This window comes from Aquarana catesbeiana, linkage group LG03 (assembly GCF_042186555.1).
Source record: "Aquarana catesbeiana isolate 2022-GZ linkage group LG03, ASM4218655v1, whole genome shotgun sequence".
Classification (NCBI taxonomy): Eukaryota; Metazoa; Chordata; class Amphibia; order Anura; family Ranidae; genus Aquarana; species Aquarana catesbeiana.
The window spans coordinates 583,074,650-583,090,949 of record NC_133326.1 but is presented as its reverse complement, the minus strand read 5'-3'; the positions used below and the strand labels follow the sequence as shown (position 1 = coordinate 583,090,949).

General features: G+C 46.3%; 1 protein-coding gene across 2 annotated transcripts in view; it reads right to left on the bottom strand.

The window, feature by feature from the left end:
- The window catches only part of PCYOX1 (prenylcysteine oxidase 1), a 46,075-nt gene extending 39,009 nt beyond the window's left edge, over positions 1 to 7,066 (bottom strand). Inside the window, exon 1 of one of the 2 annotated variants that reach the window (XM_073622000.1) lies at positions 6,820 to 7,066. In XM_073622000.1, coding sequence (XP_073478101.1) covers positions 6,820 to 6,922 — 103 coding nt within the window. In that variant the 5' untranslated portion in view covers positions 6,923 to 7,066. Of the gene's footprint in view, positions 1 to 5,211; positions 5,357 to 6,819 lie in introns of those variants that run through there. The other variant, XM_073621998.1, reaches the window with a different exon arrangement.
- Between the last annotated feature and the right edge of the window lie 9,234 nt (positions 7,067 to 16,300).

The window sequence follows — 16,300 nt, the reverse complement described above, 5'->3', positions numbered from 1 at the left end:
AAAAAAAAGTTTATTTTATTTCCTACGATTATCAGCTCCATCTAGTGGCTATAATGCAGCAATTTCCTTAACCACTTCAATAACAGGCACTTATACACCTTCCTGCCCAAGCCAATTTTCACCTTTCAGCGCTGTCGCAATTTGAATGACAATTGTGCGGTCATGCTACACTGTACCCAAACAAATTTTTTACCATTTTGTTCCCACAAATAGAGATTTCTTTTGGTGGTATTTGATCACCTCTGCGATTTTTATTTTTTGCGCAACAAATAAAAAAAAAGACCATAAATTTTGAAAAAAAAAAAAGTTTTTCTTTGTTTGTTAATTTTTTTTTTAAACAAGTACGTTTTCTCCTTCAATGACAGGCACTGATATGGCTGCACTGATGGGCACCGATGAGGTGGCACTGATGGACGGCACTGGTATGTGGCACTGATGGGCACTCATAGGCGGCACGGATGGGCACTCATAGGTGGCACTGCTGGACATCACTGAATTTTTTTGTTTTCATAATGCTGCCAGTCAGTGCCCATTTGTGGGCACTGATTGGGCATATGTTGGCACATGTGGATGGCCATGGGGGATGTACCTGGCCATCCACATATTATGTGCTTCCCTGGTGGTCTGAAGTGGGCATCCAAGCGGGGGCTGCGCTGATAAACAATCAGCACAGAACCCCCGTCAGGAAAGCCGCCGATCGGCTCTCCTCTACTCGCGTCTGACAGATGCGAGTGAGGGAAAAGCCGATCACCGCCTCTTCCTATTTACATCGTGATCAGCCGTGATTGGACACAGCTGATTACGTGGTAAAGAGCCTCCGCCGGAGGCACTTTACTGAGATCGGTGCAGCGGTGTGTCAGACTGACACACCGCACCACCGATCGCCGCAATGCGCGCCCCCACGGGCACACGATGGATATATCCTGCAGGGCGTCATATGATGGGCGTCATTCTGCTATAGGCCGGGCGGGAAGTGGTTAAAAGGCCAAGTTCACTTTTTTCCTAAATTCCTGCCCCCTTATGTACCAATAATGTACCAATAATGCATGAATGAACAGCTCTACCTTTTTTCTACAAATGCTTACCTCACTCTCTTCATAGCTGTTTACAAACACTGCTTAATTACTTCTGCCTTACTTCCTGGACAGACTTTATGACATGACACAGGAAGGAGATGGCGAGCTGAGGGTAGATGATGCAGGGTGCATGCTAATGAGATCAGCTGGTCAACTCCTTCCTGTCTGTCACGTACCTTAGAGGAGACTGAAATGATGAGGTCGGCCTCTCTTGTATCTCCAGCCCAGACCCCACTGGGAGTGAAACGGAGGGCACTGAGGGACAGGAGGAACACGAGTGCCTGCCGATGTAGATTGGGGGACTTGCAGCAGGAGATACGATTCCAAGGCAGCAAGAGAACCATCAAATCAGGAACAGCATCCATGCACAGTAGTTCAACTGAGGTTAAGGAAGCACTCCACTTGCACTGCGGGCTGGGAGGTCTGGCTGGTCAGAGCCCTCAGCAGACTTGCAGCAAGAAACATTCAGCGGTGTGCAGAACTGCAGCAGCAGACACTTAAACGGGGCGGTAAGCCGGAATCAGAGACAGAAGCATGGTCATAGAATTAGCCAGGGTCATTAACAGGTGGGCAACGAGGTACCAAATCAGAAGCAGAGCCAAAGTCAGGAACAAGCCGGGTCAGGAACTAGTGACAAGACAGAAGCAGGATCCGAGATCAGGTCAATAGTAAGCTGGGTCAGCAACCAAGGGAACACACTGGAGGCACACAGGGAACAGCTAAAGACCTGTCAGCATTAGAGCAGAAGCATCCTTAACCGCTTCAGCTTAGGAAGATTTTACCCCCTTCCTGACCAGAGCAATTTTTGCGATTCGGTACTGCGTTGCTTTAACTGACAATTGCGCGGTCGTGCGATGTGGCTCTCAAACAAAATTGACGTCCTTTTTTCCCACAAATAGAGCTTTCTTTTGGTGGTATTTGATCACCTCTGCGATTTTTATTTTTTGCGCTATAAACAAAATAAGAGCGACAATTTTGAAAAAACACATTATTTTTTACATTTTGCTATAATAAATATCCCCCAAAAATATATAAAAAAAATTTTTCCCTCAGTTTAGGCTTCTACATATTTTTGGTAAAAAAAAAAAAAATTGATTGGTTTGCGCAAAAGTTATAGCATTTTCAAAATAGGGGATAGTTTTATGGCATTTTTATTAATAATTTTTTTTTTTTTTTACTAGTAATGGCGGCGATCAGCGATTTTTATTGTGACTGCGACGTTATGGCGGACATTTTTGACACATTTTTGGGACCATTGTCAGTTATACAGCGATCAGTGCAATAAAAAATGCACTGATTACTGTGTAAATGACACTGGCAGTGAAGGGGTTAACCACTAGGGGGCAGGGAGGGGTTAAGTCAGTACTAGGGAGTGATTACTAACTGTAGGGGGGATGGGCTGTGTGTGTCACTACGCTGATCACTGCTCCCGATTACAGGGGGCAGTGATCAGTGAAACTTGTCACTAGGCAGAACGGGGAGATGCTGTTTACATCAGCATCTCCCCGTTCGTCCTCTCCGTGAGGCGATCGTGGGTCCTCTCCATGGCGATCGAGTCTGCGGGACCCACGACCCGACTCACGGAGCTCCCGGCCGGCACGCACGCAATGGCATGGCGGGGAATTCAAATGGACGTACCTGTAAGTCCATTTGCCCAGCCGTGCCATTCTGCCGATGTACATCGGCGTGCGCCGGTTGGGAAGGGGTTAAATAGTCCGTCTGGCACCAACATACAATGTGCGTTCGTCCATTCACGTGACGCGTATGACTGATAGCTGTTCTGCGGAGATTCATGCTACTTTCGTCAATTTTCAGGTGCGACCTGCATAGACATCTGTGCATAAAATCGTACAGATGTCAGCCAAGTCCCACCTGAAGTAGCACTGACAAGCAGCTTTGAAGTTGTGCATATTCAAAGCCGCATTCAGTGTGAATCTTGACTTACAACCACTTAAAATTTTGCAATCAGGAAAATGCTGCATTATGGCCACTAGATGTCACTAACAATTATAAGATATAAACAGAAAATGACATTTCACACATACAGTAAGGCCTCATGTAGAATTCTGCTGGTAAACTGATGTTTAGGAGCATTTGGAGTTTTTTGAACTGCCCCTGAGCCCTCCTCTATGTTATCAGTACATGTACGCAGGGTTGTTTATAGTCGTTTCGAGGCAGTTGAGTTTACAGGCATTTTAAGCGCCAAAGACTTCTAAACGCGGCTAAACACAGTAATTCATATTTAGCCGCGTTTAGTTTACAGGCATTTTTAACCACTTCCCGCCTGGCCTATAGCAGAATGACGGCCGGGAAGTGGTTCAGTCATCCTGACTGGGCGTCATATGAGGTCCAACAGGATAAGCCGCAATTGGTGGTGCGGCGTGTCAGTCTGACACACTGCATCACCGATCTCGGTAAAGAGCACCTGACGGAGGCTCTTTACCACGTGATCAGCCGTGTCCAATCATGCCTGATCACGATGTAAACAGGAAGAGCCGTTTATCAGCTTTTCCTCACTCGCGTCTGACACACGTGAGTAGAGCCAATTGGCGGCTCTCCTGACAGGGGGGGGTCTGTGCTGATTGTTTATCAGCGCAGCACCCCCAACCCGCGGATGCCCGCCCAGGACCACCAGGATGCTGCCAGGACCACCAGGAATGGCCACCACACAGAAAATCCAGGTATACCACCCTAGACCACCAGGGATATGCCAATCCGTGCCCAGGCAGCTGCCAATCAGTGCCCATTAAAAATGCCTGCCAGTACCACCAGAGATGGCTATCAGTGCAATCTATCAGTGCCAGCCATCAGTGCCCAGCAGTGCTGCCTATCAGTGCCACCCATAAGTACCCATCAGTGCCCATCAGTGTCGCCTATCAGTGCCCATCAGTCCCCACCAGTGCCCATCAGTGCTGCCTATCAATGCCCATTAGTGCCGCATATCAGTGCCACCCATTGGTGCCACCTTATCAGTGCAACTTATCAGTGCCCATCGGTGAAGGAGAAAACTTACTTTTTTACAAAATTTTATAACAGAAACAAAGAAAAACTTTTTTTTTTTTTTTTCAAAATTTTTGTTCTATTTGTGGGAACAAAATGATAAAAATGTTGTTTAGGTACAGTGTAGCATGACCGTGCAATTGTCATTTAAAAAGTGACAGAGCTGAAAATTGGCCTGGGCAGGAAGGGGGATAGGTGCCTCGTAATGAAGCTTTTTTTTTTTTTTTTTAAATGCTTCTAGATGCTTCTTCATGTAAACGCGGCAAAACAGGCGTTTTAAACGTGGGTTACTATCTGTCAAGTTAACTCGTTCAGGAGAGGTTGTAAAAACGTCCCGTGTAAATGAAGCCTAATAGACACATTACAGGGATCACTCGCAACTGCTGTGAAAATTAAACACCTGCACAGCATTTTTTTTTAAATAGACCTCTTAGGCTTCATTTACACGGGACGTTTTTACAACCTCTCCTGAACGATTTAACTTGACAGATAGTAACCCACGTTTAAAACATCCGTTTTGCCGTGTTTTCATGCCGCATTTAAAAGAGTTTTAAAAAAAAAAAAAAACAAATTTTTTTAAAGTACAGGCTTACCTTTAACACCAGAACACTAAGCTAAAAGTGCTGCTTTAAACAGCCCATTCTAAATGAACGGGCTCAGGTGTACCTCAATGAATGCAAATCTGGGGTAGGCTGAGTTTTATAGATCAATAAACATCTTTTTAAGCTTCACTTCGAAATAAACCTGTGGTGAGAGCAATATAGAGTCTGCTCCTGTTTTACCCGTCTAGTGACATTGCCTGCCTGTCACTAGTCCACATAAGCTGAAGCTGCCTGTTGATACAGTAGCCAACACATTACCCAAGAATACAGATGAGGCATTCTGATTTCTTTCATCTGCTACATTCTTATTCATTCCTTCAGAAGGGGGATGTGATCTGTGCCTGAACTAGCATTTTGTGAAGGAGGCCAGCAATGGCGGCCTACTGGATTTATGACTGGTGAGCTTTACGGCTGAATTGGGAAATCACTGTAGATGTGCGGGTAATGCCACACTGCTCTGAGGACAGGGACTGGGCAGACTAGTCATTATATGGGGTGTTTTATAGTGTACCCCGTACGGGGGGCGTATTTACCTGCATGGAGATACACAGGTGTTCCATGAATCCCCATACTGACAGGCTCAATGTCCGGTCTCCACCTCCTCCACCCCAGTTCTGGTGACTGGCCTGGTGTTCCCTGACGATCAAGGGACACTTTGTTTATAGTCATAGAAAAGCTATTTGGGCCACACGAGCACCCCTTAAATGATGGTACCTCATGCAAGCCACAAATGGCCCTCCAAGGTACACCACTGCCTTTTCCTACCATTATTGCCTCAAGCCTCGGGCCCGGTCCCTACCCCCTCCAGCCCAGGTCACCACCCCCTCCAGCCCAGGTCACCACCCCCTCCAGCCCAGGTCACCACCCCCTCCAGCCCAGGTCACCACCTCCTCCAGCCCCGGTCACCACCCCCTCCAGCCCCGGTCCCCACCCCCTCCAGCCCCGGTCACCACCCCCTCCAGCCCCGGTCACCACCCCCTCCAGCCCCGGTCACCACCCCCTCCAGCCCAGGTCACCACCCCCTCCAGCCCAGGTCACCACCCCCTCCAGCCCAGGTCACCACCTCCTCCAGCCCCGGTCACCACCCCCTCCAGCCCAGGTCACCACCCCCTCCAGCCCAGGTCACCACCCCCTCCAGCCCAGGTCACCACCCCCTCCAGCCCAGGTCACCACCCCCTCCAGCCCAGGTCACCACCTCCTCCAGCCCAGGTCACCACCCCCTCCAGCCCAGGTCACCACCTCCTCCAGCCCAGGTCACCACCTCCTCCAGCCCAGGTCACCACCTCCTCCAGCCCAGGTCACCACCTCCTCCAGCCCAGGTCACCACCTCCTCCAGCCCAGGTCACCACCCCCTCCAGCCCAGGTCACCACCCCCTCCAGCCCAGGTCACCACCTCCTCCAGCCCAGGTCACCACCTCCTCCAGCCCCGGTCCCCACCCCCTCCAGCCCCGGTCCCCACCCCCTCCAGCCCAGGTCCCCACCCCCTCCAGCCCAGGCCCCCACCCCCTCCAGCCCAGGTCCCCACCTCCTCCAGCCCAGGTCCCCACCCCCTCCCAGCCCAGGTCCCCACCCCCTCCAGCCCTGGTCCCCACCCCCTCCAGCCCAGGTCACCACCTCCTCCAGCCCAGGTCACCACCTCCTCCAGCCCCGGTCCCCACCCCCTCCAGCCCCGGTCACCACCCCCTCCAGCCCCGGTCCCCACCCCCTCCAGCCCCGGTCCCCACCCCCTCCAGCCCAGGTCCCCACCCCCTCCAGCCCAGGTCCCCACCTCCTCCAGCCCAGGTCCCCACCTTCTCCCAGCCCAGGTCCCCAACCCCTCCAGCCCTGGTCCCCACCCCCTCCAGCCCAGGTCCCCACCTCCTCCAGCCCAGGTCCCCACCCCCTCCAGCCCAGGTCCCCACCCCCTCCAGCCCAGGTCCCCACCTCCTCCAGCCCAGGTGCCCACCTCCTCCACACCCGATCCCTACCTCCTCCACCCCCTCTAGCCCCGGTCCCTACCTCCTCCACCCCCAGTCCCTACACCCTCCAGCCCAGGTTTTCTGACTAGCTCCTCTACCCCGGGTCCAATCTATTGTACACACCATAGACTCTCTCCCTGTCATTTCCCTCTACATGTCTCCACACATAGTCCCGGTTCTCACCTATCCTGCTCGGAGGGTACAGGAGCTGCTGAGTCGCTGCAACCCTCAGGCTGCACAGTATGAGTCCGGTCAGCATGGAGCGGACGGCGGCGGAGAGATACATGCTGCGTCTCGGGTCACTTCCTAGGTGCTCTGCGCATGCACCGAATGCTCTCTCCCTCCTACGTGTAGATAGAGGCTGTTGTGTGTATGGGGAAGTATACTTCTCATATACAATGACCGGACACTGTCCTGGGATTTGCAATAAGAGCCGAACGCAAACAAATTCAGGAGAGATCTGTGGGGGGAGGAGTCCTATAAGAGACCTTTGTACCGGTTATCTAATCCCATACTGCATGAGATAGGGCTGCGGGCCAAGGTGAGGGGGTCATCTAACAAGGGAGCAACACTGAACTCCGGGCCTGGATGATTCTTCCTCAAAGGGGAGCTAAAGGCAAACATAGTTTTCCTTTTTATTTTAACCCCTTCCTGCCTAAGGGTAAAACCAGTCTTAATGCCTGCGCACTACTTTGACAGGTGTTAGTAAAACCGTACATGCCATAGCAACTGCTTTGTGGATTATACCGTGTTTTTATTTTTTTAGGACAAATTGGGTTTTCATTTGGTGGTAAATGGTTATGGTTATCCCCTGTTATTTTTCTTTTATTATTATCAAAGGAAACTGGCCCAACATAGTAAAGAAAAGCATTTTTTCTTTACTAATTCGCTGTATATTTCCTTCTACTACTATAACCTAAGACCAAAGAACACCCCAAAATAAATTCTCCTGCTCCCGATGATCACAGTGATACCACGTATGTGTATGTTATTATTATTATACAGGATTTATATAGCGCCAGCAGTTTGCGCAGCGCTTTACAACATGGGGGAAGACAGTACACTTACAATACAAATCAATACAGGAGGGATCAGAGGGCCCTACTCATTAGGGCTTAGTTGTTGCTTGTATCTGTAGTACAGCCCAGACAACAATAGTGCACATTTTTATCCTACCTAAAACGGACTGATACTGATTTAAAAAATAAAAATCTTGCCCAAAATAGACTGACCCTGACCTTAACTTATATAACTAGCCCATGAGGTCCAGCGCTCTCTTCCAGGCACCCAATTTTTTGTAGGACCTCTGATCTTCTGCACCACTTTCAGGAGCCAGCTTTTTCTTTCTTAGACCCCTTTCACACTGGGGTGGTTTGCAGGCGCTATTGCGCTAAAAATAGCACCTGCAAAACGACCCGAAACAGCCGCTGCTGTGGCTACAGTGTGAAAGTGAAGTGCAGAGGCACTTTGCGGTGGTTTTTAACCCTTTCTCGGCCACTAGTGGGGGGTAAAACCGCCCCACTAGCGGCCGAATTCCACCACTAAAATGACAGTAAAGCGCTGCTAAAAATAGCTGTGCTTTACCGCCGACGCACCTCCCTCCCCAGTGTGAAAGGGGCCTTGTTACAGCCAGCCTCCTACTGCACGGGTGCATGATCACAGATTGCAGGGCGACTGGTCCTGTAGCTTCCTGGGATGTATGCTGTGTAGGCCAGGAGACTGCAGATGGGCCGAGGCTGTGTCATCCTTGCAGGGCTGCTGTTAGAAATCACGGGGCCCCATACAGCCTACCTGACAGACCCCCCCACCCTGTCCGCAAGTGACTGAGGACATAGATTTATCAGTCCCTTTCTCTGCAGCCTCAGCAGCACAGATGAATATATAGGAAGCGCTCTGAGGCTTCCTGCTCATTCACAAACTGAAGCATAATAAACACAGTTTACTATGCTTCAGTGATGAATGGACACAGGAGGGATTGGTACAGATTGCTTACTGTGTTCATTAAGGAAAGGAAGGGACCAGTAAATTAAATATTTTCCATCCCCCCCCCCCCCGCTCCTTATCCTGAAACATCCCCCTGTGTGCCCGCAGATATTGCCAGCAGCAGAGGAGGGAAGCCAGAAGTGCTGCGGGAGGAAGGGGCACACAGATGGAAGGGACGCATTTGCTAGGAGTAATCTCCCTGCAGTGCAGCTAGAGGGAGAAAAAGGAGGACAAGCTGGCAGAGCTTCAGAGGGAGACAGAAGAGGATTGGTGTCTGCAATAAGACAGTACAGCCAGCCCTCCTGCGCAGCAGGTGCCACCCCCCCAGCCAACTGATGGTGCCCGGGCCCAGTACAGGAGGGTTGGCTGTACTGTCTTATCAGCGGCCCTGCATCCTCACCTGGGCATGGAATGAAGACGTGGGAAATAATACCATGGACTCACTCACTTAAAAAAAAAATGCAATTTAGTAAAAAGCTGTGGGTTGGAAGGGAGAAAATGATGCTGAGTGCTCTCCCCTTGTCTGTTCACAAAACACCTTGAAGGGAATTTACTAAGACAGACAGAATCTAGAGCAACTGTGCATAGCAACTAATCAGCTTCTAGCTTTCATTTTCAAAGCTTATAGTAGACCTATAGGCAAAGCTTTTTTCATTTTGGATAAAGCAAGGGAGGGTTATAACCCCTGTCAGATATTTTTTCTCCATCTGTGTCCCATTACAGATATTTCACTTCACTTTCCTACTTTCGCTTTCAGTGGATAATGGTAAATAGAACAAATAGAGAGGGTGAATCGCCGTCTGACACATCCGATGACTGATCTTTGTACCAGACCGCTGTCGGTACCATGTGATTGTTGTGACCAATCACAGCAGAACACATGACAATTGTAAACAATAGATGGCTTCCTTTCATGCCATCCATTGTGTACAATTGTATTGCCAGCTGTGATTGGTTACAGTGTTCACATGGCACAGACAGGGCCAATCACAGCCCATCTGTACCATGTGATTAGCTGTGGCTGTTTGTATAAACAATCATAATGTGTAAAACAAAAATTCTGATTACTTCCCCAGAGTAGTACAATGTTACTGTGGTAACACCGTATAACAAAAAAATTGGAAGAAATATTAAAAAAAAAAAAAAAATTCTACATACTGTCCAGTCAGTGTCCTGACCACCGCCACACCCATTATACGATAATGCTGTACTGCACTGGTGACAGTATGTAAAAAAAAATGTCAAAACATGACGCGCCAAACCTCTTACTAAATACCTTGGACTTTCTAGGGGTCATTTGGGGGATATTTGTACTGTCCTGGTGTTTTTAGGCCTTAATAAATTAGATTGGCCATCAGTACAACAGGATTGATCGATTTTCAGATATATACCATAGTTTGTGGAGCGAAAGATCGAGCCAGCAACTCCAAAATCCATATAAATTCCTTTATTGCTTACATCAGGGGTGCCCAACCGCACTATTCATCGCAGGCTGGAAAAAATGATCCTCTCATCATGCTCAGGGGCAAAACTCCCAGCCATTTTAATCTGTCAATTTCATGCTCCATATTGGCCTTTGTGTGCAAATATGACATGAAGATGTCTGAGTTTCTTGCATTACAATTTTTTTTAGAATCTGATTTTCCCCAGTTTGCCTGTATACAGTATTTCACAAATGTGAGTACACCCCTCACATTTTTGTAAATATTTTATTATATCTTTTCATGTGACAACACTGAAGAAATGACACTTTGCTACAATGTAAAGTAGTGAGTGTACAGCTTGTATAACAGTGTAAATTTGCTGTCCCCTCAAAATAACTCAACACACAGTCATTAATGTCTAAACCGCTGGCAACAAAAGTGAGTACACCCCTAAGTGAAAATGTCCAAATTGGGCCCAAAGTGTCAATATTTTGTGTGGCCGCCATTATTTTCCAGTACTGCCTTAACCCTCTTAGGCATGGAATTCACCAGAGCTTCACAGGTTGTCACTGGAGTCCTCTTCTACTCCTCCATGACAACATCACGGAGCTGGTGAATGTTAGAGACCTTGCGCTCCTCCACCTTCCGTTTGAGTATGCCCCACTACCAGGGCTGGGCCCAGCCCTTACTTCTCTGAGCTGGCCGCTCAGCTGTCGGCTAATTGCCAGCTCCTATCTCTCCACAGTGACTCGCCTGTTGATCCTGCTTGTCGGTCCTGCCTACTTAAGCCATCCAGTCCAGATGATCTCTGCCTTCGCCTTGGTCACATCTCTAGAGACGCTCTCCTGTGTTCCTGTTAAAGACTTGCTTGACTGACATACCTTCTGGCTCCCTGATGTTTTGGCTTGCCTGACTATCTGTTGCAGTTCCTGAACTCTGGCTATGTTTTGACTACGTTTACTCTGTTTACCTTTTTTTTTATTATTATTAAACAAGTGTGATTTAACTGTACTTCTGTCTCAGTCTGATTCATGGGTTCTGACACCCACGGATGGTCAATAGGGTTTAGGTCTGGAGACATGCTTGGCCAGTCCATCACCTTTACCCTCAGCTTCTTTAACAAGGCAGTGGTCATCTTGGAGGTGTGTTTGGGGTTGTTATCATGTTGGAATACTGCCCTGCGGCCCAGTCTCTGAAGGGAGGGGATCATGCTCTGCTTCAGTATGTCACAGTACATGTTGGCATTCATGGCACTCAATGAACTGTAGCTCCCCAGTGTTGGCAGCACTCATGCAGCCCCAGACCATGACACTTCCACCACCATGCTTGACTGTAATATACAAAACATGGAGGAAACTGGGATTTTGAAGGTGCAAAAGGTGACACAAAATGTATGTAAAAAAATTTCACATTTTATTTAGAAAAGTTGATAAAAACATATTTGTAAAAAGAGTTTACATTTAATGTACTGATTAGGGTTGTCCCGATACCACTTTTTCAGGACCGAGTACAAGTACCGATACTTTTTTTCAAGTACTCGCCGATACCGAATACCGATACTTTTTTTTAATGTCACGTGACAGTGGTTTTTTTTATTTTTTTTTTAACAGTGCTTTTTTTTTTTTTTTTTTTTTGGGGGGGGGGGGGGGGTGAACGGTGTATGTGTGTGTGTGTGTTTTGTTTTGTTTTTTTTTTTTAATTTACAATTTTTATTTTTTACAATAATTTTTTTTTTATTCTTTATTGCAATATGTGTTTTTTTTGTTTTTGTTTTTTTTTTAATCAGCCCTGTTGGGGGGCTTTGGTGAGATATCAGGGGTCTTAACAGACCTCTGATATCTCCCCCTTGAGACAGAGAAAGAGACAGAGGATAGAGATTCCCCAGTCCCTTTCTCTGCAGCCTCAGCTGCACTGAGAATGAATGGAGAGAAGACAGCGGCTCCTCTCCATTCATAAACTGACACATAGTAATCACAAGAGATTACAATGTTTCAGTTATGTGAATGGACAGAGTCAGCTGACTCTGTCTATTCACAAAGGAAGGAGGAGGAGGACGGCGGAACGGAGGGGGAGAACGGAGGGGGACAGAGAAGGAGGGGGGAACGGAGGGGACAGCGGAGAGGCACAGAGGAGGAAAGAGGAACGGAGGGGACAGCGGAGGGGGACAGAAAAGGAGAGAAGAACGGAGGGGGACAGCGGAGAGGCACAGAGGAAAGGAGGGGGCATGGAGGATAATGCAGTGACAGTCAGCGGTGAGCGATCACCGCTGTGTCACTAAAGCAGCTGAAAGCCCCTGGGGGAGAAGCTTGTATCTCCCCCATGCGCCGATCACAGCTGACTTTTAGGTATCAGGGAAGCATCGGGAGCATTTGCCCGAGTACAAGTACTTGGGCAAATGCTCGGTATCGGTGCCGATACCGATACTAGTATCGGTATCGGGACAACCCTAGTACTGATACAACCCTAAATAGTGCAACCGAAGGATTTATTTCTCAACATGTTTCACCACATGCCGTGGCTTCTTCAGGAGGGTAATATCTGTCAGGCACTGAGAAAAACATTACAAAAATTACACAATGAACAATAATGGGACAATCAAGAAATCAATATAAGTACAGAGGAAAAGTAATACCACATATCCAATCTACCAATACAATACTTCAGCCAAAATGGGATTTATTTACCTGTATGCAGGTCTTTGAAAAAATGTAATAGTGAATTGAATATAAACTCTAGTAGTTAAACTACTTAAGTCAGGAAGCAAACCCAGCCGGAGGATCCTCTGATGACCACAGAGAGTAAGTCAGATCGCGTTTTTAACTGATGGAGGAGGTCCTAGAATGTGGATGGAGAGAAGAAAAACATTTTTTTGTCATTGTTGCAATCTTTAATTTGAATCTCTTAAATCTTTGTTTCTTATTTATTTATTTTTTATTTTTATTTTTTATCAAAAAAAAAAAGGGGGAATCTGTACCTGTAATAAAGGACTCGCTTTAAACCAAAAGTCAAAGCTACTTTGCTGCATTAGTTCATGTTTTTTCCCAAGGCAGAGCCCCAAAAAGGGGAAAAAGACAGCAAGAAACCTAAAAACAACAGCAAAATTTGAAATCAGTCAGAAGACCCTAAACCAAAGTAAGGGTTTCTCAATGATTAACCTAGGATTTCCTCAAAATGGCATAAAATACCTGGGTCAGATGGTGTGTGAAGAAAATAACATCCTCCTCCTCTCAGGCTGGATCTCTATTGAACCACCACCAGAGTGCTTAAATACCCTCCCCCTCTCCAAATTTGGCGCCAAAAAACGGCGGCAAAACCTAGGGGAGGGGCGGACACTGCATGGGCGTCTGCCCATAGGCAGTAAAACCGGAAGTGACACTTCTGGCTGAATCAGGAAGAGAAATACATCAATCAAATCAGTATAGTCAATGGTGCTGGGCACACCGGAAGTGACACTAGGTGGCGCACCGGAAGTGACAAGACAACACCTCTAGGACTGTCAGCAGTGATGTGAATGACCAAAGAGGCCAAAAAAACATCAAAAATGATATGTATAAAAAACCATTGATAAAGGATGAAGTGTAACCAGAAAGGATGAGAAAATAACTGAAGTCATTTGTGTGGACAAGGTCCACACAAAGGTTAGGGAAAGAGGCAATTGGCGCCAGCCAGTGGAAACAAAATTACCACTGGAAATGGCGTCCTGGGCGTCCTTATGGTCATCTGATCCTTGTAGGTGCTTCCTTAGTTCTAAAACATAATTAAAATTCTAGGATTCTTAGGGAGAGAGAAAAAAACATTTTTTTTTCTCCCCCTCTTCTATTTCTGTTTATATTCTGTTTATATTCAAAAATTGTTGATAAATAAAATCTACATAAATTATTGAAAAATCCCAATTGCTGTAAATTTTTCAACCATGTTTTGATTTGGCGTTGATTTATCGACGACATTTTTGTGGTGTGGACTGGTTCTAAGGAGGAACTTCTTCTCTTTTTGGACAAACTTAAGGCCAATTCATATAATCTTAAATTCACTATGACTTACGATCAAAATATGATCAATTTCTTGGATATTTCTATCTAACTCAATTAAGACGGCACACTTGATTCCTCCCTGTTTAGGAAGTCCTCAGCAGGGAATACCATCTTACATGCGGCCAGCTCCCACCCTAAGTCTTTGGTGGTGAGCATTCCTTATAGTCAATATCTACAAATAAGGAGGAACTGCAGCCGTGACCAGGACTTTGAAAAGGAAGCATGGGCCTTGCAGTTACGCCTTTTGGATAGGGGCTACAGTCGCTCCACTTATAAAAAGGCATATCATAGGGCCAAATCACATAATCAAACTGAATTAATTCATTTGTTAAAACCCCAAAAATCGGACCAGCAGGTACGGCTGATAACAACATACTCTAAACAACATAAAAAAGTCCGTGAAATCATCCAGAAATATTGGCCTTTATTATCCAATGACAAAGTAATTTCCAAATATGTCAAACCCATCCCTTCCATTACCTATAGAAGGTCTAGGTCTTTAAAGGATCAATTGGTCCATAGCCACTTAACACAGAGATCTGGGAGAGATATTCGGAAAGGCAATGCCCCGTGTGGCAGGTGCGATTTCTGCAGTTACATTCTAGATTCAGAAGAGATAATTCTCCAAGATGGGACTTTGTATCAACTCAATTATTTCCCAATTTATTTCCCAACTGTCAATCCATTGGGGTGGTCTACTATATGAGGTGCACTTGTAAGGCCTTTTATATAGGGAAAACTAAGAGACCCTTCTTTCACAGGATTAGGGACCATGTGTCCCTCGTCCAAAAGAAAAAGATGGAAACACCCATTAATCGACACATGGGTTTATACCATTCATTTGATTTAACAAAGATGACATTTTTTGCCCTGGAATTCCTACCCACTCATGAGAGGGGGGGAAATGTGGACAGAATCCTTTTGCAGAAGGAGACGAGGTGGATCCACTCCTTGGCTGCCACCTCGCCTGCTGGGCTCAATGAATCAATAAGCTTCAAGCCTTTCCTCTAGGGATTTTGTATGGCCATTGTTTCAGTTGCTCCTTTGGTCATTTTTGGCTTCTATTGTTATTTGATATGTGTTGGGTTCCTTTATCAGGCTTTTATGTACACCCTATCTGAACTGCCTCCACTTTATTTCTGGCCATTGGGATTTTTCGATTATTTATGTAGATTTTATTTATCAATAATTTTTGAATATATAAACAGAAATAGAAGAGGGGGAGAAAAATAAAATTAAAAAAAAAAATTCTCTCTCCCTAAGAATCCTAGAATTTGAATTATGTTTTAGAACTAAGGAAGCACCTACAAGGATCAGATGACCATACGGACGCCCAGGGCACCATTTCCAGTGGTAATTTTGTTTCCACTGGCTGGCGCCAATTGCGTCTTTCCCTAACCTTTGTGTGGATCTTGTCCACACAAATGGCTGCAGTTATTTTCTCATCTTTTCCGGTTACATTTCTTCCTTTATCAATTTTTTTTATACATATCATTTTTGATGTTTTTTTGGCCTCTTTGGTCATTTACATCACTACTGACAGTCCTAGAGGTGTTGTCTTGTCACTTCTGGTGCACCACCTAGTGTCACTTCCGGTGTGCCCAGCACCATTGACTATACTGATTTGATTGATGTATTTCTCTTCCTGATTCAGCCAGAAGTGTCACTTCCGGTTTTACTGCCTATGGGCAGACGCTCGTGCAACATCCGCCCCTCCCCTAGGTTTTGGTGCCGTTTTTTGGCACCAAATTTGGAGAGGGGGAGGGTATTTAAGCACTCTGGTGGTGGTTCAATAGAGATCCAGCCTGAGAGGAGGAGGATGTTATTTTCTTCACACACCATCTGACCCAGGTATTTTATGCCATTTTGAGGAAATCCTAGGTTAATCATTGAGGAACCCTTACTTTGGTTTAGGGTCTTCTGACTGATTTCAAATTTTGTTTTTAGGTTTCATGCTGTCTTTTTCCCCTTTTTGGGGCTCTGCCTTGGGAAAAACATGAACTAATGCAGCAAAGTAGCTTTGACTTTTGGTTTAAAGCGAGTCCTTTATTACAGGTACAGTATCCCTTTTTTTTTTTTGATAAAAAATAAATAAATAAGAAACAAAGAATTAAGAGATTCAAATTAAAGATTGCAACAATGAAAAAAAAAATGTCCTCTCTCCATCCACATTCTAGGACCTCTTCCATCAGTTAAAAACGCGATCTTACTCTCTGTGGTCATCAG